Raw genomic sequence first — 23,837 nt, 5'->3', positions numbered from 1 at the left:
GGAAAGATGGCATCCAACAGGAATAACAAACAACAGAGAGATCTGGGGAAATAGTAATGGTTAAGAGAAGAGGCAGAGATAGAAAAGTTTGGCAGGATTTAAAACACAGGCACCAACAGTCAACAAGGAGCTAAAACAAACACAGAGGTTGTACATAGGGCAAGAGGTGGGTATGTAGGCAGCAGAGACAAAAAGCAGGCACCAGGAAAAGAAATGAGGCCACTGGCCAGAGCAAATGAAGAACAAAGAACCAAATATTTGTCACAGAATATACTCCCGCCACCTAATGTAGAATACTTGATGCTTATATAAAATTACATAATCCAATGTCTATCTGCTGAAGCTCTATTATGGCCAAAACCAAGGCTTCTTCATATAATATAGGCCATATTGTACTTGGCATGCATTAATGTCCCAACATAAACAATTACAGTATTCAAGGAAGATCTCCAAAATTTATGATGCTCTAGCCCATAGTTTCAAACCACCTAGCTAAACTTATCAAGTTAGCTGACTAACACAACCAGTAAAACAAGTACACTACATGCATAAGTTGGAGGACTGTGATAGCTTCCCTGAACAAGTCAAATCTAGAATGTCTCTGATCCACACTTCAGTCTTACACATAGAAAATTGCAATCACAAGTAAAATCACTAAAATAAAAATCATGAAATAAGTAGCAGGGCTGGGAAAGACTTCTGTCTGAGACCTTGAAGAGGCACTGTCAGCATTAATAGACCATACTGGGTAAAGACGGACCAATTCACTTAAGGCAGCATCCTACATCTGTCTATTTTTTCTGTGGTGTTTTTCACAGGACTAACTCTGCCCAAATTTAGAACGGATGTTGGGAGACTGCACATAAAAGCCAACATCACATGTATTTTTAAACCAATTATTAAACTATTAAAACCAGTGAGGTAGAGCACTCGGAGTTGTGTTCCAAGTGCAGCCTCATCCATATGCTCACTGTAAAAAGGGGAATGGTGCTCTGATTCATTGGTGTTGCGAACGTAACTATAAAGTTAGTGAAGCACTCTGTCTAAGGAGATTAACGGCCAAAGAGCTGTGGTCTATGATGGGTTAAACTAACAGGGTAAAATAGCATGCTTTCTTGACATTTATAATATATTTTAATATTGTGTGTTTGCCCAATCAGGTAAGGGGGCATAAAGAAGCATAGAAAGGGGTGGAAGTCCATTTCCATGTCAAAGTCTCAAATCGCTTTGCAATTTCCCTGATTGCAGGCACACTTAGCAATACCACGAGCAGAGGTAATACTAGAGAAGGAAACTGACATGAAAGCATAATAGTAGGTGAATGGATAATTCCAAAGCAAATCTACATAGAAAATCATTCAATGAATACAAAACTAAAAGAGAGGCAAAAACACACTACACCTGATATACCTAATGTTGAAGTACATTTTCATTTGCAGGGGGTAATGTTAATTGATGCCCCAATTTATCGTGCCGCAGCTTAAAGAGATGTAACCTGACTGCAGAATGGTACCATCCTTTCACAGCTAAATGACTATAAAAGGATCTGGCTAAACACTGATATAGATGAAACTACCATGTTGCCTTCATGCTATCACCATGGCAACAGTTATAAGAGCTCTCTCCTAAGTATTTAAAATCTGACAGCTTTACGATAACACTATCTGAATGATGGTAGGGCCATAGTTGACTTTAGGAGTTAACTGATCTGTAACTCAAAATTGCTGCATATTAACTATTCCCCTCAGGCTACTGTGGAAGTTAAGCCTTATCAACTTATCAACTATGCAACCTTTAAAATAGAAAAGAAACTCAGAAAAGAAAAGGCTCACAGCTTATAGCTTATACTTCAGTTGGCTCCTAAAGCCTTTCAATTAAAGGCACCACAAAATAAGGGAAATTCAAGAGCAACTCTTCCCCAGATCTTTCCAAGAGCTTCTGGTAACAAGAAACGTCTTGGCTAGAGCGATGAATGAAAAAAGTGTTCATGCGTTGATCCTCAAAATGTAAACTGTAAAAATGTACAGGAGCTCCTACAGCAGATAGGCAAATGCAACATTTCTTAAAGGAAAAAGCACAGAAACGAACATCCAGGCATGAATGAAATGAGCATGACCAATCATGCTGGATAATTAGGGGGGGGGAACCTACCCCTACCCCATTTTCTAGGAATATATGTTTAACTGGCAGCAGATCAATTAATAAAGGCCAATTTTAATGGGATTTCAGTAGTTGCCAGCAATATGCAGGTGACACACAGCTCTCCTTCTCCTTTGCATCTGTAGGTATGGCAGTGGATGTGCTGGATCATTGTCTAGCCTTGGTAATGGACTGGATGAGAGTAAACAAACTTTAGCTAAATCCAGATAAGAATGAAGCAGTTAGTGGGGTGGTTCCCTAGACCAGGGGGATAGGAGGTGGCTTGGTTTTTTTGCTGTCACTTGAGGATCAGGTGGTCTCAGTGGTGCGGAATGCCTTCCATCAGCTTCGGATGATAGACCAGCTCTGCCCGTATCTGGACAGGGATAGCCTAATATCTGCTGTTTATGCTCCGGTAACCTCTAGGTTAGATTACTGCAACACATTATGCTTGTGAAACATGGACCACTTATAAACGCCATATCCAACTCCTCAAAAGATTCCATCAACGGTGTCTCGGAAATTTTTTACACATCACTTGGGAAGACAGGCAAACTAATATCAGTGTACTGGAAGAAGCAAAGATCACCAACTTCACTGGACTAGTCATGTTGTGTGGATGCCTGAAGATCGTCTTCCAAAGCATCTACTCTATTCCGAACTTTAAAAATGGAAAGCGTAATGCTGGTGGTCAACAAAAGAGGTTTAAAGACTCCCTTAAGGCAAATCTAAAAGAATGTAGTATAAACACCAACAACTAGGAAACACTGGCCTGAGAGTGCTCCAGTTGGAGACCAGCCTTTACCAAAGGTGTCATAGGCTTTGAAGACACTCGAACTCAGGACGCAAGGGAGAAACATGCTAAGAGGAAGGCACGCTTGGCAAATCTACACCATGATCAACTCCCGCCCGGAAACCTATGTCCCCACTCTGGAAGGACATGTGGATCCAGAATTGGCCTCCACATTCACTTATGGACTCATTGTTAAAACCGTGTTTATGGAAGACAATCTTACTCGGCTATGAGTGATCGCCAAAGAAGAAGACGACAACGACATAGGGTTCTCTCTGAAGACAGTTTGGAAACTTCAGCTGATGCACAATTTGGCAGCCAAGGTGCTCACTGGGACAAGACTGCTTGAACATTTTACAGCAATCCTGGCCCAACTCACTGGCCAATTAGTTTTGGGGCCCAATTCAAAGTGCTGGTTTTGACCTATAAAGCCTTTAACGGCTCAGGACCACAATACCTATTACTATTGTGAATTTTATTTTACTATGTATTATATTGCTTTTGTTGTATGCTTTCTTTCTGGACACCACTTTGAACTCTTTAAAAATATACAGCAGTATAGAATTTTCAACATACTTATTTAAATAATCCACCATTATCTCAGTAGGAATCCATCAATATGCATCTTCAAAACCCTACAGCTCAATCCAAAACTTCTGCATTTCTTGCAGTTTAAAAGGCAAAGTAGTAACACAGTGTAATTATTATAACTACATTTTTTTAAAGAATCCAGGCACTTCAGTAAATGGTGAACCACCTTTCACAATCTGCTTTCAAATATGCATAGAGGTCTCACATTATTTTCAGTCACGATTTAATTGTGGGGGCTGTTGTTACAAACAAAACTGGTGTCTCTGAATTCCATTAAGGTCAGGAATCACAATCAAGGTAAGATAAAGCTTAAATATAACTAGCGGCTTATGAGTTGGCTTATAGGAAGTGTTTTCTCATTAGGTAGGAACAATACACATGAAACCATCACATTTTCCATTCTTATTTGTTCCTTAAAACCTGTTCTGTCATTCATACTGAAATGACTGCAGTGGTTTATTTTCTGAATCCATTGCTGCAGCAGAAATAGGGGAGGGGGGGAAGAATGCATAAATCTGAAATCAAAACACTTTTTACGAACCTTGGCCATTATAGACACAATACATGAATTCACAGTTCCCCAGCAAGAATGCAAAGCAGCTTTAGTATACAGGCTGCACACTACCTAGACAGAACCATAATGGATAAATGTTACCTAAATTTCAACATCTGGAGGAGAAAGGAGGTTTGCTTATAGTGTTACATGTTTTCCACTAAAATGGTTCAGCTTCTTTATTGTGCTTCTGTTCCCTGCCTAGAATTTTAATCAAAGTCATGTACATACCCCATTTCCAACATGAAATCAAAAGAGCCATGGAACAAACTGAAAAGACAGCTCAAAAATTGCTCTGATTCAGTAACTCAAGGGCACCAGCAGTCCACTGTTGTAGAGCAACCTGTTAACATGGGATTTAAATTGTTTAAAGACTAGTAATATAAAACTTTGTGAGGTTTCATAGGTTCTGGTGGGGCACTCTCTGCATGAGGGCAGCCTTGTGTTGATAACTGATGTAGGGAGAACCCTGCTGTTATAAGTACCTGAAAGGCAGGCAAGCTGAACAGTGCTAGAATGGGGCATTGTGGCAGCAGACTGGGTATGAATGACCTGCTCCAAGCTCCAGCTAGCTAATAAATATTGGACAGTGCACTGTTCGAGGTGTCAGGAGACCAGTATCCAGAGGAGAGCATTTGAGGAAGGATGGATGAGCTACTTGCTTGTGCTACTTGGCTGCTAGGTGAGCTTGCCAGGGCTGCTACCATATGCAAGAGCAAGTCCTGTTTCATGAACCAAGCATATAAGATAGAAGTGATCCAGGTGACTTGTGGTACCTGGGCTTTCAAAAAGCTTTGAACAAGGTATCTCATAAAAGACTCCTCAGTAAGCTTAGAAGTCATGGAATAGAAGGAGAGGTCCTCTCCTTGCAGATCAGGAATTGGTTAAGTAGAAGAAACAGATGGTGAATAAATGAATATTTCTCTGAAGAGAAAGATGTAAAGAGTCAACTCCATGTTGGGACCTGTGCTTTTGAACATGTTCATGAACGAACTAGATTTCGGGGTGACCAGTGAGGTGTCCAAGTTGGCTGACAATACTATATTGCTCAGGGTCATTAAAACAAAGAGAGATTGTGAAGAGCTCCAAAAGAACCTCTCTAAACAGAATGAATGAGTAGCAAAGACCATGTGAACAACTGCAAAGGGATGAATGTCAGAGGAAAATGGGAGAGAGGGAAGGAAGGAGTCAAATTCCTTCTCCATTCTTTCAGAAATTCCCTTCAAATGTTTTGCATTGTGCGACATTTCTGAAAGAAAGAGCAAAATATTTGCAGTACTGAATGTGTATATCTAAACTCACACCTCAGCTTAAAGACATATATACTGGTTTTCTTTTGTCTACCAAGATGAGCACTATTTTTAAAAAAGGAACAAGTGATGTGCTTCAGAAAAACAAGGCTGTCATGAGCTGTATAAGAGTTGCATATATTTTAAGTAGGTAACAGTGAGGTATTGACCCCAGATGTGCATAATCTTGCTGGTGAAGACCTACTGGTTAACCACAGCAAACTTCCCTTAGTTGCAATTGTTGTTCAAACAAGGGGAAATTCGTAGACCATGGTTTCCTTTGGATGAGCACACATTGCAGACTTGTGTGAGTCTGTAATATACAACTAGAGAATAAGGAAAGGCGAAGAGCAAGCACTCCTATAAACCTCCAGATCCTCCACATAAGATCCCCCAGAAGATGCCTTAAGTGAACTTGTCTCTCTTCCAAGCAGCTGTGTTCTCCTTCTCATGCACACACTTTTCCTCTATCAGCTTTCCCAAACTTAGATATTTCACTCACAAATATATTTTCAACTCTCTCCTAACCAGTAACTAGCTAAACCATTATCTGGCTAGTATGGATTATTAATTAAATAACAATGTAACACATGGTTCGCCATTGCACCTGAACGAAACCACTGTAATCAGGAAAAAGTTGAAAATGAAACTACCAGGCTTATAATATTACAGGTCTATGGTGTAGCCAAATTTTCAATACTGAAACAATAGGGTTGAAGTGCTTAGAGACTTTCTAGGTTTTTTTGTGGGGGGAGGAAGTAAGAAAGGGTGTGAAAAAACTTAGAATTATGACTAGAGTAGACTGAGTGAAGGACCCAAATTTTAGTACTCGTAAATGAAAGGAAATCAAGTATATATTAACACAGTAAAGGGAACAATACTAGCTTCAGAGCCTTGACAATAAATCTCATGCATTTGACACTAGTGCCATATAATTTTAGTTTGTCCAAAGACTGGTGTTCCTTTTCCTGGGAATAAGCTACACCCATAAACTTTGAACTTCCTGATTAATTTTGTAATAGTCTGGTCAACACAGCATCACACAGTAATAACCTTTCCAACAAGTGGCTGGTTAGTTAAGCCAAGTACTGATATAAGAATTAAAGACCCCGGGTGTATATTTTTATTATTTTAATAATGTTTCAATGTTTCACTGTAATTGTATTTAACCTTTTAGAATGTATTAAGCTCGATTTTTGTGGGTTCTGCATTTGCAAGTGTTCCTCTCCTACGCTGCATTCCATCTCTCCTTATCTATCCCTGAAAGTGGTACAAATGGCAGAATGTTTTAGCACCAGGGTGTAAATCAGCTATCCTTGAAGCTATCTGAGACCCAAGAAGAGGATTTTTATGGTGCTCTTCCAGCACTGAAGGCCAGGTAGCCAGGGTAATGCCTGACATCCGAGGCCTAAAATGGTTAACTGGTCTGGGCACATCGGGGTCACTCCAAGGTGATGCAGGGGTAAAGATACCAGCATGGAGCCATGTGTGCTTTACTTCTCATGACCTGTAACCTTTCCTGACGAATGTGAAGATGTTTTATGACTCTTTCTTTGCTGTGTCTAAACTACTACATAAGCTTTTGTTCCGAAGTCCCTTGGGGCAGACCTTCTCAACTGGCACGTTGAGTTGAGTGAGCTCTGTCCTACTGCAATAGCTTCAATAAACACTGGGTCCCTAAACCTGGACTTGGTTCTGTGTTTTATTCAAAAGGTGGCTGTTCCTCACCTGGGTAAGGAACTAGGTAGTGTAAAGGTGTATTCGTACCACAGTACTACCGGGCTCAGAGCTGCACAAAATGGGATAACTTGCCGAAAGCACACCAAGTGGCACAAACTAGTAAATTCTGCCCTTCCTCCCAAAGGAATCTAGCAAACAAAGCAGCAGCGCACTTCAATAAAAATAAAAATGTATTAGAAATGTTCACAATATTAAGTACATCTAGCTGAATACCATCCATAAAATACATGCTAATTTCCCCCTGGGTTTATCAAAGCATGCTTTGCAAGTTCCCCCAGCTAGAATTCGTATGCTGCTGATAGGCTGCCCAGATATATCAGCTTCAAACTCAACAAAGCCTATGGTCAATAAGTGTTAATTGGTCCATATTTCTAATGACCTTGCTGTTGCATTTACCACGTGGAGGGTGTGTGTGGTTGAAACACATTAATGTTCACCTTGTACTGAGTATCACCTCAGAATAGTTCTATCCTTCTTCTTCCAAAATAACTTGGAAAATATTGGCAAGTGTTCTATAATCATATTTACCTTCCCCCAGTTTACTCATGCAATCCATTGAGAGGAGATCTGAGCTAGCTGGCATCTGGGTCAATTCTCTCACAAGATCTTAGGAAGAGCTCTGCTGGGTCAGACCAAAGGCCCAGGCAACTCCCCGTTTGCGCTGGGGTTGTGTTCCGGGTCAATGTGTGCATCAGCAGTTGCACAAGCTCGTTCCACTCCCTTCCGGGGCTGAAAATTATGTTTACATCTGTTTGTCGCACATCAATTGGACGCAGCTGTAGCCCAATACTCTGCTCTCACATTAGCCAACCAGAAGATGCCCATGGGAAACCTGCAAACAGAGCCTCAGTGCAGCACTTTTGCCATCTGTGATTCCTGGCAACAGGTATTTCCAAAGCATACTGCCTCCAACAGTGGGGGTAGAAAAAAGCCTTACCCTCCATTAAATTGTCTAGTCCTCTTTTAAAGCCACTCTTGTGCGAGTGAATTGCATAGTTTAACTATGTGGTGTGTGAAGAAGCACTAAGTGCTATGTTTTGTAGGTCCTGATTATTCCAGCATTATACTTCACTTTCTCCACAGTTTGTTCATGATCTTCCATCATGTTTCCTCTTCCTCACCTTTTTGTCTAAACTGAAAAGCACCAAATTTTATTACCTTCCTTCAAAGGGGAGTTGCTCCATCCCTTTGATCATTGATCTTTCTGGTTGCTCTTTTTTTTTTTAGCCTTTTACAGTTCTACAATATCATTTTTTGACATGAGGTGACCAGAACTGTACACTGTACTCCAAGTCTGGCCACATTATCTTTTTTTATAATGGTATTATAATATTGGTAATTTTATTTTCAGTCCCTTTCCTACTGATCACCAAAAGCATTTGTCCCCTCCCCCAGCTGCTGCACACTAGGTCAACTGCTTCATTGAGCTATCCATTTCATCAAGTTGTTTCCACCTTAAAATCTAAATAATTTAAGGGAAGTGTATGCTATGGAGTTGCCACATCTTAAATTATTTACAATAAATGATGAAAAAATAATTTCCAAGTTAACCTTTAAATTTGCTGTAATATATTTAAAATCCACTAACTGTGCTTTGTTGAATTTTTTTCAGTTCATCTATTTTTGGTTACTCGATAAACTGTGACAATATTTATACAACATGTAACCAGCTTACTAAATAAACATGCTAAAGGCGATCATTTGAAAATTATCTGAATCTTTTTTTAAAAGAATTTATTTTCATTAAGGATTGTAAAGGTCAAGCAGTTAAGGTCAAGAAGCTCTTATTAAGCTACAGCTAGATGTCACTGGGTGCCCCATAGTCACATGTCCGAGAGAGAGAGAGATGCACACTATTTGGAACACAAAATAGATTCTCTCCTCCCCAAATGCATCAAATTGAGAGACCCAGTTTCATGGCCCCAGAATTAGCCACACATTTACTACATGGTCCCTGAACTGGCTTATTTCTCTTACTTACATTCCTTATCTATAAGAAAGCAAGTATGTGGCCCAACCCATGACACTTTTGTAAGGATTAACTAGAAATAGAAATCAATGTCAAAAATAAATCTTTTGTTCCCATGCAGCATGGAGAAAACCTATCTTCAAAATATCTTCCATGTTCTGTGAAACATCATAGTTTTCTCAACTTAAAAAAAACCACCACTCCAAAGCAAATGAACAGCTATTCTATATTTGAATCAATAGAAGTTAAAGCTACAAAAAGATGAGATACTAGGAATAAGACATCACTTTAGACAGCATTACAGAATAAAGATTGCACAAGATTACCTAGCATTTTGAAATGTACTGTGTTCTGCTCCACAACCACAAATGACATTCTTCAGGAAATAAAGAAATAGAGGAAACTAAGAGGACTCCTTACCAAACATGGAAGGAGAAATGCATGTCTAACAACTTCCACAAATAATGCAAGTTGCCATGTTGCCATTCAGCAGCAAAAAAGAATTTAAAATGCCCATTCATTCTGTATCAGCTAAGGATGCCAATTAAGAACTATTCCAGCAACAAGCAAGAAAATCCTCATTGAAATTACTTCAGAAAAGCCCTTCACCATCTGTTCTGTCAAAGTTCTAAAGAGTTCTCCATGAGCTCATCATTGATAACAAGGCAGCAGATGAAATGCAGGCACTTACTTTTATGAAAGAGTTAGAAAATTCTTCATTATAATGAATTTGAAGCTCGAGTTAATGATAACCCATCTTGCCTTCATCTTCCAACTGCCCAAACTAAGAGCATTCCAATTTTCACATAAACTTATAAAAAAAATAAATTAGGAATGGAACAACATGGCAAACTAAGAGAAGGAGGTCCATAGGAAAGCCAATTTTTTTGCTGCTTTAAAGAGAGGAACACCAGAATACCGCAGCCATTGCTACCAATGGTAAATTAATATGCATTCCTTCACTGGTTCAGTTGTGTGCCAAACTGCTCTCCAGGGATGAAAACAAAGCACCACAACCTTTTCTGCTAGTTGAGACAATTTGCTCCATTTAGGTTTGTGGAAGAAAAGCTGAAGTGGTCTCAACCTGTGGCCTTACTTCATCCCTATTCCTGCACAAGGATAACATGTTCACACTGGGACACCCCTCTCCTTTAACAGAATCTGCAAGTTACAGCACAATTAACAGTATCCCCATGTGGTGCTTTTATGGCATTAAAGATTTGGGAAAGGGCAACACTTAGGGAACACAAATTCAGTTTGTTGTGTGACTCGGATCACCCCATTTGACTTTGGCTGCAAACACACCATATAAAACAGCTTAGAATAGTTTGTATATACGCCTTTGCTAAAACAAAAAAGAAAAAAAAATCCCTTGTGGCCAAACAGACAGAGAAGCTTTATAAAGTGTTTCTTTTTCTACTATATTTGACAAACAGAAGTATAACAGAATGGGTAGATGGATTAGTAAACATATTGGAAGACCAGCAAGTTCTGGAGACTTATTTGCAGGGTGGGTAAGGAAACTGTAATTATCCGGATGACATAGCATGCAGCAATGGAGTTCTATGACTTTGCAGCAACCCACGGGCTCAATGATTATATGAATGTAGCAAAACAATCTGCACCCCTAGAATGTTGCTGTTAGTGCACTTTCAGGACCCTTCTGCAAGTAACAGACACCGTCATGAAAAATAGGCAACTTGGGGGCACAGGGGCAACTGCAGGAAATTTGAGAAAAGCACATCCCATCCTCTAATGTTAGTGGACACCTCTGGTGGATCAAAGGGCAGCAACATAGTAAGCCTTCTGCTTACCGTGTTTCTCATATTATAAGACACGTCTTATATTTATTTTTTCCTCAAAAAACACACTATGGCTTATTTTCAAGGGATGTCTTATTTTTTTCCTCCTCCTCCTGCCACGGCCGGCATTGCTGCTGCGCCTATCACTATGTCTTTTTTTCAGGGTATGGCTTATATTCCTTGAATGCTTAAAAATCCTGCTATGGCTTATTTTATGGGTATGTCTTAAAATATGAGAAACAGGGTATTAGTGACACCTATGACTGCTTCTATTGGTATTCCTCGCAATATGCAGATTTAGCCTCTAACCAAATACTTGCTTTAAAGCAAGTCTACCAGAGACCAACACATTTAAAGACTGAAAAGTGATAGTAAAAACTTAAAGGAACAATTTTATTAGATAGGAGGAAAGTTTAAACAAGTTAGCTCTAATTGGCTTTGAGACGTTTACATTCCAGGCATTATTTTATGTTCAAATTAGGAGAGCAAACTAGAAGTAGGTGCACAGATTTTTGAGACAGTTTAGTGCCATCTATTCATCAGATTTATATAGGCATACAGATGGCAAAAGTCTTTAATGAGGCTTCTATACTAGTTCTGTAGCATCTGTCCTACTTGCAGGCAGATCAAAACAGCATTTGTTTGCGAGAGCTCAATCCACTTGCATAAAAGCAGACAATTTAAGACAAGCACAGGATGAAACTCCATTTTAAAGATGCTCCGCATTCAGCTGTTTTGAGAAACTATCTTCATGAAAATGTACTATCAAGATGCTTGGAAGGGGTGCTCTTCCTCCTCTTTCATACAAAACTGAAATTATTAAACTTTGACCTTTGAAGTAGGACAGAGTATATATCAAAATCATATTGTTATAGCTTCTGTTGGGGGGCATCTGAAATATCTACAGTCTTCACCTACATCCAAGGAAGCGGCAGTCAATATACACACACATGTGATGCTGCCTAGGAGTAAGACTTTTTTCCTGCCATGCAACATAAGTCTCCTCTCAGGGAAGGAAGAGAGGTGTCTATATGATCCCTTCCGGCCATTTCTACACACAATACATAGATAAAATTTCAAACTTACCGTTACAGACTTCAAAGTCATTCCGTGGTAGGTGCCCATGGTGTCAATCTTGAAACCTTCCGTCTCTATGAAATAAGAACACTCTTGTAAGCAATTGCATGTGCCAACTTTAGAGTAGCCAGGTGGCAAAACAAAAGACGTTAGCTAAGTTCCATCAGTTATGAACCACTCTTAATGGGGAGAAAACTGGTTATATAAACAAAATTCAGGAGATAGTAACATTTTATGTGAAGAAGTAGAATGGTCTTTCAAATGGTACAGTATCTCAGATTTCTTCACATTAAAGAACGCTGAACCACTTGGAATAACCACAGTAACACTGTGTCCTTCTACTAATTTATTTGCATTTCTATTCCAGATTAAATCAGGTACCTGCATTTTGTTCAATATTTAGACCCCACAGATCTAAGTCCTAGATTCTAAGAGTTGCATTTAACTTTCCAATGCTATATGTAGATTTCAATTGAGCAGGGACTATAAGGTTAAGATAAAGTTACCCTCAAACCCATAAATAATGGACTGATTTGTTTTTTACTGGTCTTCTCATTCCATTATCATTTCCCCTATCATTGTTCTACACAATGTCTTTGTAACCATGAAAGTTAGAAATACATATATACCCTTTGAATTCAAGCCAGCTCAGGAGCAACATGCAGCCTACAGCCATATGTAAAGAAATAATACAGTTAGCAACTACAGCAGCTCAGGATGCCCTTCATCTAGACTGAGGCATTACATTTTTCAGCTATATGGATGCTGTTGCATTTTGCTACTCTTCCTTAAGTCCATGCATCAGTAACTGTTCAAAGTAATCCCTAGTCGTGCATTTATTGGATGAACATGTCTGCTTATGTAAACCCAAATTAAGAGGACCGAAAATTTCTCCCACATATCCAACAAGATACACCATACTGATGCCCATTGCTATTTTTACAGCTCAGTGAACATGGAAGAAAATTCAGCTTAAGGTTTTGTCTGTATTTCTTGAAGGTGCAGGTTTTAGATGGCTACCAGCTGTGACAAATAAAGGACATTTTGACCCTAACAGACTTTAACAGCACAATGCTAAAATAAACTAGTGCTTTAGTACAAGCATTCTGTGGTTGCGGGATGCAAATGAAGGATCTGTTTATCTTAATGTCTACACATCATGATTTGCGGGGAACTGGAGTTATGTCTAAACCTGACCTGAGAGGAGAGGATATCAGCATAGCTTACTGACTTCTCCATTATGCAAGGTAAATAAACGTGAAAGTTACCTCATGAGAATAATTTATAAAAGGTTGCAGAATTGTTTGCTTTTCTTAGTAAAGAAACTGTTTTGCTTTTTAATCTCAATAAAAGAAAGTGCTAACCAAAAAAATCAGAATGGAGCAAAATATGTGTCATTTATATATTGAAAGCATTACTGGGAGATATGGTTTCAACATCTAAATATAGGTAAGGAACTAAAACAGTGACTTGTCAAAGAAACTTGATATAGGATTTGTGTGTGTGTACATGAGTGTGTAATTTATCTGAGAGAATACACTTAGTGAAGGTGCAATAGGAAGCTTTGGCATGCAGAAGATCTCTGATTCAATCCTTGATATCTCTGCAAAGCATTTCAAGTAGCAGGCCTGAAAAAGACCTCTCTGCCAGAGACCACAAAGCCTATGTCAGATTAGTAAGGGCAAGATGAACTGCTGGACTTACACAGTACAAATTAGATTCAAGTGCTCCTGTTTTCTGCTGGTTATATGTTCTACCACTACCAGTAATTGCCTCCTAAAACCCCTTTATGCACAAATGCTGCTAATATACAGCTTCATTCAGTACACTGTAAAGTAGACAAAAATCAGTCAGCCTTATAAACAAGCATGCATGAAGGCATACACACAACAAATACAGACTTGCCTTAAAATAAAGATTAGACGCTACCATGAATAAAACTGTAACTGTGGTCACATTAGCAAGCATTAAAATGTAAATGGAAAAATCAATAGTGATACATAAGGGCAGGAACCGCTTATCAGTTATAAATCAGCAATAGGTTTGCACCCACTGGAGGAATTCTCTGGTGTTACTCATACAATTAACCTCAATAGCTGGGATACAATTTTCTGCTATACTGAAACAGACGCCCCCAATAATTGTTGTCTAGATGCCATTTGAGATAATCCACTAGACCATTGTGCCTGGAAGATTCAGACTACTCATCTTCCTTACAACTGACACAATCTTTGTATTCAGCTAACCATGGAAGGATTAGACCTATATTAAGGAAAGTAAAACTCACCACAAGTGCAGTTCTTCCTGGAAACTGGAGTTTATCAATAAATAAATACTCAAAGGCCTCTGTGGACCTAGGCACGCATAATGGAACTGAACATAGCTAAGGTGTTGCTTGCCTTTTCTACAGCTTTCCTCTTCGGAATCAAAAAGTTACCCTACACTGTGCAGAAAAGGGAAATTACTAGCTACAGTAAAGGGAAATTCAGCACTAAAGTTATATGAACAGGGAACCAGTCCATTAATTTTCAATCTTCTTCTGGGGCCCTGTTGTACCACCAGTGAAAAGAGGGTATCGGTAGGTTGGTGAGAACATGGAACATGCCTTTTTAGAAGCAGTAGCCTATTTATGGAACCCGCTGCCTGGGGTAACTAGATTAGCCCCTTCATTACTCAGTTTTCAGCAGGTGGTGAAGTAATTTCTGCTCAGCATTTGATAGTTTACAATATTTGGAGGGGTGTAGCTGGTTTTTACTCTTTTTGAGCTCTTACTGCTGTGGTTAATTTTATTTAACTTGTTCTTTTAACATTTGTTTTAATGCATCTTTCTATACTAATGGCCAAGAGACAGTCTACACACATTTTAATTCCCCCCCTCCAAATCATTCAATCAATCAACATAGATAAGGCTAATCAGGCTTTGAATATGTCTAGTAAGCCCTAACTTAGAAGGAACCTGGTCAGCCTAACCACGTTTTAAGTCAATAATGAGGTACCCCTTAATCACAGCAAAAGTTCCATATTTGGAATAATGTGCTTCAGGAAAGGGGGAAGAGTTGCACAGAGAGAGTGTGTCTATGATAAGTTTACCAGATTTTTTTCAATGAATCCGGCGACACTTTTCAACATCCTACTACATAGATGGATTTTGTCAGGGGACTGATTTGTAGAAATGTCTGGTAACCTTAGTCTATGACCCATTCCTAAGCTTTCAACCATAGCACTGGCTCCATTAAGTACTGAATGCAATTCCTCCTCTGCTGCTTTCCAATATTTTATCCAAGGCTTTAAGAATGCAAACAAACTGGGAAAAGGACAGCTGGACACAGGTCAATGAACCTTCAACAGGTATGCTTTTGTCTCCAGCTACTGTACTAAGATGATCTCAATGCAGCTGTGGTAGACCCACCCCAGGTGCATAATTCTTTCCCACCACCTTCACAACACAGCAATAGCTATAAAACTAGCAATGTTGTAGAGCACAGGTCATGAAGTTTTACAGGTTCTAAAATGTATGTTCTTCTCTAGCTGAACTATCCACATAGCCTTTGGCAGCTGACTAAAAGCCATAATCATCAGAAATCATTCTGCAGACTTTCAGTTGCTTTACAGTGATACCTCTGGTTAAGAACTTAATTCGTTCCAGAGGTCTGTTCTTAACCTGAAACTGTTCTTAACCTGAAGCACCACTTTAGCTAATGGGGCCTCCTGCTGTCACCGCACCGCCAATGCACGATTTCTGCTCTCATCCTGAAGCAAAGTTCTTAACCCGAGGTACTATTTCTGGGTTAGCGGAGTCTGTAACCTGAAGTGTTTGTAACCCGAAGTACCACTGTAATTTTAGTTTTATTTCCCCTTGTACTTGCTTTTTTAAACCATGCTTTACTATTAGCAAAATTAAACCATGGCGAAATGTACAGAAAGACTGCAACTGAGCATATGCAGTCATCAAAAGCAGTCATGGTTTGTTGTGATGAGAATTTGCTGCAGTGAGCCTTGGGCTTGTGGGCTGCACCTTCCCTTCATGCGAGAGTAGGGAATTTAGAACTTTTGGTTATGGCTTGTAACAAATCAGCTTCGTGCAAATACAGGAAAATGGTTTGTACAAAGCTCAGTTAGTTTTAAAAAAACCTATGGGTGGAACTTAAGATTGCATTGTTACAAACATTCCATGTGCATGAGCTTATCAGCTCGCCAGATGCAGCAGGTCCCCTACCCTCTCTTTGCATGCTGTTTTGGGCATTCTCCCAAACCTCTCAGAGCGAATTTCAGGGGCACAAGATGGGGAGGAGAAGGAGGAAAAACTCACTGCACAAGTGGAAAGCTATGTGCAAGGCTTCCATTGATGTTGTTCATTAGGTGAACCCTGCCCCAAATACCTAAATCACAAAAAACTGTCTTGTAGCAACATTGGAATAGGGTCAGAGTTCCTTTCTCTTTGCAACACTCAAGCAGATAGAAAGGAACAAAGCTATTGCTAAGCGTGTAAGAAAATCATAGCATTGAAGAAAGTTGGATATTAAGAACCAAACCATGGTTTGGCCATGTTCTCCATCCTTGGCCTTTTCACCTATATTAAAGTGCCCGTTAAGAAACACTATTGGTATAAAGATGCTATTGCTCTAGTAAAGCAAGACATATGACCAGCAAGAGACTGTTTAGAATACTCAAGTGTTAATTGTTTTTTAAACACACACACACACACACACAAAATTCAACACATATTAGCTCAATTGTGCAGCAGAACATTATCCTAAGTACATGTACTGTACATCAAATGTTTAAAAACAGAAGGAAGAAGGCTGATGCTTTGCAGAAGGAAGTAAGGGAGATATATTTCATGCTTCTCAAATAGTTCATTTAGATAGAATGGTAGCTATCTTACAGCTCCTAGATGGGGTGAAAGGCGGGGGGAGGAGCTGAATGAAAAGAAAGAACTGTCTCTTATATCCCCTCTATAATGCAGTTTAAGTAGCAGAATAAAAGCCAGCAAATTGCAGGTACTCATTTCCTCTACCACAAAATCATTTGCGGCTATAGATGCCATATGCTTATTTGCACATTTTTAATTGCAGTGTTTAACAAGAAGTCAGTGGGCTGGTGAGTGGTCCATCAAATAATGGCCACAGATTCTCAAAATATGTTTACCTCCCCCTCTCTATTCCCTCCCCTTGATATTAAGCTAAACCTACCACAGAATGCTTGTACCTGGAATTGTGGCTTCTGTAGCTCTGTTGCCACTGCTTTGTCCTATCAATACAGGTTGAGGCAAGTATGCAGTGCTCTGGAACAAGCAGGCATGATATATATCTCTCAACCTGCCAACACAAAATGCCTTGGTATTCCTCTTTGCTAAAACCAGAGCTGCCCCATTTAACAATAATGGGCCAGTTTTGAAGGGTTTGCATACAAGCCCTTTCAGAGTTAATGGAAATTACACAACAGCACTATTTCTGCCCCAAATGAGAACAGCTTTTGGCCTTCAGCTGTAAAAGCTATTCTCCATGCCCAGAGATGAGGCAAAGAGAAGGAAGCATTTGTTTTAAATGTGATTCAAAAGAGTTATCTGTTCAATATTGTAATATATTTAAAAAGAGCTTTTATCAATTTCATTAGAGCTCAGTCTATTTGTTTTTACAGTAATGAGATTACTGTGTGCATATATAATCAATGTGTTGCATATATCTGCAATTTGCTTTTTCATTTAGCTGTACTCTCAGGGTGCCTCTATGCATACAAATTAAGCAATGAGGCAGGCTAGTTTTGAGCTATGCTCATAAACAAAAATCAGAACCACACATTTCTACCGTCTCAAACAAATTTTTCTAATTTCTCATTTCTGGTATGGAGGAGACAAATCTGTTCTTTATAAGTAAATCTCCACAACAGGGAAGCTTTTGATTCTGCCATTTCTTCACCCATCCTCCATGCCTCTCTTTTTTTCTTTCACCTTTCTGTCTTCCTTTAAGTATCCACCTTAGTGTTTCTGCCACTGGAGTAAGCATGGGGAATTTTCCCAGGCGAATCTTTAATTGCCCTTACAGAAGCTGCAATGATTGCAAGATTCTAATGCTTATGAACACCTTCACATCATCACCAAGCCATGCAATGCCAGAGGTTTTGCTGACTGCAACAAAATCTCTTAATGTATTATAATGTTAATTGGTGGCAGGTGCTAAGAGATTATATTGCTACTGTGTATTCCTGAAATGTGGCTAACTACAGCAGAAGTAGTACCTGTTTCATGAGATGTTGCACTGCATCCAAAGTACGTCATATCACAATATCTACTGCATGTATCTACCTCCACTGTGCCCACATGACAAACAAGTCTTTAGATCCAATACACAGAAACCTGTTTTCAAGACCGTGGATAATGCATGCTGTGTTATCCAGATATTGGGGGGGTGGGAAGCTTCATAAAAAGGACATAATATTCCTACGAAAATGTCATCTTTTTAAAGCCCTGCTGCTTGATACTAAACAAAAAGAACATCATGTGAAACTATACCCAAAAAAAGATCCAATTTAGGTTGGTTATTCAATAGTAGAAAGATCAACAACCCTGTAATACTGAGGAATGTCTATACAAACTACGGGACTTTAAGAAAAAGTTCAATTTGAATGGCTGGTGGCCTTTGACAATAGTACTTGGATGATACGAGCTAATTTTAATTTAATTTACACCTAGAATAGATTATATGTACTTATGAAGGTATGTAACTTTTTATTAGTTATTATAGTGGAAGCATTAATATGAAAGAAGAAGTGGATGGGAAGGGAGAGCAGGGGATAGATTTGCTATGTTTAGAAAACTATCCCTTTAAAGCAGGCATAGGCAAACTCCGGCCCTCCAGATATTTGGGACTACAATTCCCATCATCCCTAGCTAACAGGACCAGTGGTCTGGGATGATGGGAATTGCAGTCCCAAACATCTGGAGGGCCAGAGTTTGCCTATGCCTGCTTTAAAGTGTGTGTGTGTGTGTGTGTGCGCTTTATTAAAAAGAATCTGGCCACCATTACATTAGGATTTTAACCTTTAAGAATTTGGGCACTTAAGATTTCTACTGCTATTTCTACAAGGCCGCCCTAAAAAACAGTTCAGAAGCTCAAGCTACAGAGAACTCAGCTACAGTAGGAACATATTTAACTGGTAGTCCAGGTCATATCAGAGATGCTGGAAAACCCTTTGCAACCTTGGTCCTGCTTATAACTAAGCATGCCTCTATAACAACCCGTGCTGTTTAAAATGTACTAGAGAGACCCTGCTTGGTGTCCCTCATTTCATCTACCAAGATGTTGCGACCTTTATATGAAGGGAGCACCTTACTTAGGAAGATGTGCTAAAGTCCATCTCTGCCACTAACTTGCTGTGAAGTTCCTTTCTGTCCAGCAGTTAGGAAAGCAGGCAGAAAAAAAATTAGCTCCTCTTTAATCAGAAGACGGGGCACTAAAAAGGGAATGTGTCATCCATAGAGGAAAGCTCTTCAAGAACTGACTTGAGTAGGATAAAATATTCAAACTTCACAGAGCAGAAATCCACGCAAGGAAGAAGAAAACAAACTGGCAGGGAAGACACTAAAAACAGGCTGGTCTACAGATGCATAGCAGGAATGGAGGAATTTTCACGAGTACCCACTCTACATCAGAGCTTGCCATGCTTTGGGGGGTTTGTGGGCATATTTGCAAAACTGAGAAACTGCTCTGGGCAATCCACACACTCCACAACCAAGTACATAATTTGTCTGCTCGCTACCATGGAATGCTTCTTTCAATCCTTATTTATGCAGGGGAGGAGATTCTGCAGGGAAGTCCTCTGCAAGTACAGGTGTGAACACAGGTGCATGTTGGTGACTCCGGACCTAAAATGGCTGACGAACAGAGGCCCACACAAATTTAGGATTTACCACCCCCCCCAACCCAATTGGTAATTGGGGTTCCCAGTTGCTGCCTTACTTGCTAAACAGAAAGGAACTTTCTGAAGACCACAGAGACCACCAGAAATACTGTTTATATTTTCCACCTATTACAAACTTAAGCTGGGCAAAGAAGCAATCTGTCTGGACACTTTCAGCATCCATTCTCTGTCACAAAAATAGGAGAAGTCAGCCTAACAAAGTTTTGGTGAAGAAAAACATGGTAAAGACAACTTACAGTGTACGCTGGTTTACAAGTCTATCAAGACGCCAGGTGGACCAAGAAATGCAATTCAGAACGAGGCAACAGAAAGAGCAGAAGGATTGAGTCTGAATAACTGAGTTAATGGGAGTAGGGAGAAAACTTAACCCCATGCTAATGGTGTCCTTAATTGTGCTTATTTGCTTTACCTGTGTAAAGTAAACCTGGTTTCTGTGCACTTTCATAGGAAAAGGTAAAGCAAATACCAACAGGCAAGTGCAATACATGAATCCTGTCCTTCATACACAGCCACCCATGCTAGTGTGTTCAGTTACAGGCCACCACAAAAAAGCGAGTAACGCAATAAAACAAGTCACACATTTTTGTTCGTTTCCCAGAGCACGTAAAAGTTACATTTACACTATACTGTGTCTATTAAGCCAGCTTCCCCCTCCCTGCCCCGGCTGCAGGGTTGGGGGGGGGGAACCCGGCCCCAACCCTAGCCAGTTCTACCCTGCCACCCCCCCCCAAGAAGACAGGGGGCAGTGCCAGGGGGCTTCCTTCCCCTGGAAACGGCTGAGCTGCCTGCTGCAATATCTGCATGCACGCTACCTGCCTGCAATGTGTATTTTTCAGTATAGTGCAACTATTCCAGTTAACACATGCAAATGCTCATCCAGTTGACATCAGGTTGACATTCAACTGCTGGTTGAGAGAAATATGGAATTCTTCTTTCTGTATATTTTCTTCCTCACCCCATTCATTTTTGCATTCATTAAAATATTTAGTATTTTTGCTTCACCACACGACTTATGCCATAAAAATGAATAATTCAATACAAATATGAATGCTCAAATCAGCTTTGAACATAAAAAAACAAATTTTAAAGCAGCTTAAAAAATAAGCTATCAGAATTAATTTGTATGAAATGAGAGAATCATAGCAAAAAAAATTAAGAATACAGCAATGCTACAAGACCTGGGTAACACTAAAGAGATTTTGAAGGTGTTTCTTTTTAAGGAAAGAAGGCTGAGGGCAATAGATATCTTGTGATGATAGTTAGAGGTCTTTACTGTTTTTGCAGCTTAATCACATTTTCCACTTGAATGTTTGGTGTGTCACAGAGACAGAGTTATTTTTATCAGACAGTAACCATTTCCAAAAAATTACTTGTACTTTGTCAAAGGCTGATGTATTCTGCTTAAAGGTTTGCCAGTGTTTATTACCATGCTCTGTTAAACCCATAGGGCTTTTTATTCACAAGATATGAAGCCGTGACTCTGTTCTTATAATCTTTGAGGACACAAAATCGCTTTAGAAAGGATGTGAATATTTCCTTTTTTACAAAGCTATTACCAGCTGGGGGGGAAATACACTCTGCAACCCAATCTCCATTGTTTTCTTCAAACTAGAAAAACAGAAAAACACTGCCTTAACAGAAAGCATGCCTGAAAAGCATGCAACAGACTAAGGGACATGGCACTACCTAAACTGGATTGGCATAACAGAAGGCATGGGGAGTGATACACAGACAGACACACTGTGCAAAGGCAGCATGAGGTTTGCTGAAGAGGAGCTGCATACTGTACATGTTACGGGCAGCAAATTTTGAATTCCACAACAACCTTTGCCCAGTATACTGGAGCAATGGTAATTCTGCACTACAGTTTTGTGCATTCTAAGGATATAGCATTGTTATATTAGCTAACATGGGGTATATGGGGGTAGTACCTCTGGTGGGGAACACGTCATGCTCCTTCTGGGGTAGTTTGTTCACCTTTGGTCCCCACGCTGCACGCAGCTCTCACCTGTGGCTCCTAGAAGCTGTCAGCATGCAACAGCGGCCACACCCCAGAAAAGGATTCGGCTGGCTGGCTAAACCAGCCAATGAGTTTGGGACTCCCCCTGCATGCAAAGACAGGCTCTGGTGGATTGAGCGGATGAGACCAATAGTAAGTCCAATGGTCAAGAAGGCATTTTCTGCATGTGCTGTAGAGGGAAGTGAGGGACAGATGGGGCTCATCAACCTAGGAAGGCAGCCCATCTACAGTGTCAGAAACTGATATATGATAGCTAGGAGCTATATGGCTCCTCAGACCTAGGTTATGGGCGTAATAATGGAATATCTGGGTGTGCTATTTTTATAACAAGAATACAATGCTGAAAATGAATGAACTGCAGCTAAAATATTATGTTCATTTTTCACATGGTCTAGTCCTTCCCCTGCCCACCCCCTAATATTCTTAAGAGGGTCTCATCCCAAGTCTTCAGAGAGTAGCTGGAAGTGGGGAGGCAGAAAAAGGTCCTCCTTTCCTGCCACTCTGCAGTTTTAATCTGAAATCTTAAGCGCAATACTGCACACGGAGCTCATAAACTGCTCGCACGAATGAAATTCCCTGTCGCAAAATGCGCCTAGAACAATGGGAGTTTCGAACACTGCCTATCCAGGAGAAGGAAAACTCCGGTCCTAAACTTCTGCTGCCTTGCAGGGAATCTTCAGGAGGAGAAAAGACTATTATTATTATTATTATTATTATTATTATTATTATTATTAAATTTATTTATTTATACCCCGCCCATCTGGCTGGGTTTCCCCCACCACTCTGGGTGGCTTCCAGCAAATACCAAAATACATTAAAATATCACAGATTAAAAACTTCCCTAAACAGGGCTGCCTTTAGGTGTTTTCTAAATGTCAGGTAGTTTGTTTTTCTCTTTGACATCTGGTGGGAGGGTGTTCCACAGGGCGGGCGCCACTACCGAAAAGGCCCTCTGCCTGGTTCCCTGTAGCTTTGCTTCTTGCAGTGAGGGAACCGCCAGAAGGCCCTCGGCGCTGGATCTGTGTCCGGGCTAAACGATGGGGGTGGAGACGCTCCTTCAGGTATACAGGACCGAGGCTGTTTAGGGCTTTAAAGGTCAGCACCAACACTTTGAATTGTGCTCAGAAACGTACTGGGAGCCAATGTAGGTCTCTTAGGACCGGTGTTATGTGGTCTTGGCGGCCGCTCCCAGTCACCAGTCTAGCTGCCGCATTCTGGATTAATTGCAGTTTGCGGGTCACCTTCAAAGGTAGCCCCATGTAGAGCGCATTGCAGTAATCCAAGCTGCAGCCAAGCTGGTGCCAAATGCATTGTTCTGCTTTCCTTTGGACCACGTCAGTGAGGCTGAGAGGGGAGTCTTGTCACCTGGGCAGCCCAGGACCTCCATACACACTGCCCAGGTGTACATCCTGGGAAAATCACTTAGGTGCTGCTAATGCAGCCATTAGACTTCACCCTCAGAGGCGTGCTCCATTGTCTCTTGACTCAGATGGATGCCAAGAACATTAGCTAACATTGTCAAATGTTATATAAAATGGACAGAACAGTAATTATTCAACTAGAGCTGTAATAATTGTTCATGTGAACACGAACATGGCCACCTGTATGGCATGCCAATCATTTGGAAAGAAATTCTGAGTGTCTGATTCCATGTTTACCCAAGCTCAGCTAGCCTGTGGTTCGTTTCAGTACACTTATTAAATGTATAAGCTACCTTTCTATTTACAGCATAATTTCACAAGACATCAAGTCACAGAACATTAAGTGAAGAAATAAAACACTCGGCAGCAAAATTCTGTGATAGCAGAAGAGGCACAGTCAATTGGGTCCTTTTCATTTGGGGCCAACACAATGCAGCTACAGTTAAAGGGCCTGGATTCTGCACTCCCTATCACCAGCAACCCCTCTACTCTTGAGCATGAGTCCCTCCCAGCCTTTCTAAGG

General features: G+C 40.2%; 1 protein-coding gene across 1 annotated transcript in view; it reads right to left on the bottom strand.

Moving 5' to 3' along the window:
* Positions 1 to 23,837, bottom strand: part of CDC73 (cell division cycle 73) — a 105,412-nt gene that overhangs the window by 48,730 nt on the left and 32,845 nt on the right. Inside the window, exon 10 of the mRNA XM_035124183.2 lies at positions 11,963 to 12,027. Within this exon, the coding sequence (XP_034980074.1) occupies positions 11,963 to 12,027 (65 nt within the window). The remainder of the gene's footprint in view (positions 1 to 11,962; positions 12,028 to 23,837) is intronic.

Source organism: Zootoca vivipara, chromosome 7, assembly GCF_963506605.1.
Source record: "Zootoca vivipara chromosome 7, rZooViv1.1, whole genome shotgun sequence".
Taxonomy (NCBI): Eukaryota; Metazoa; Chordata; class Lepidosauria; order Squamata; family Lacertidae; genus Zootoca; species Zootoca vivipara.
Note: the sequence above shows the minus strand (reverse complement) of the source record. Positions and strands in the feature narration are given on the sequence as shown.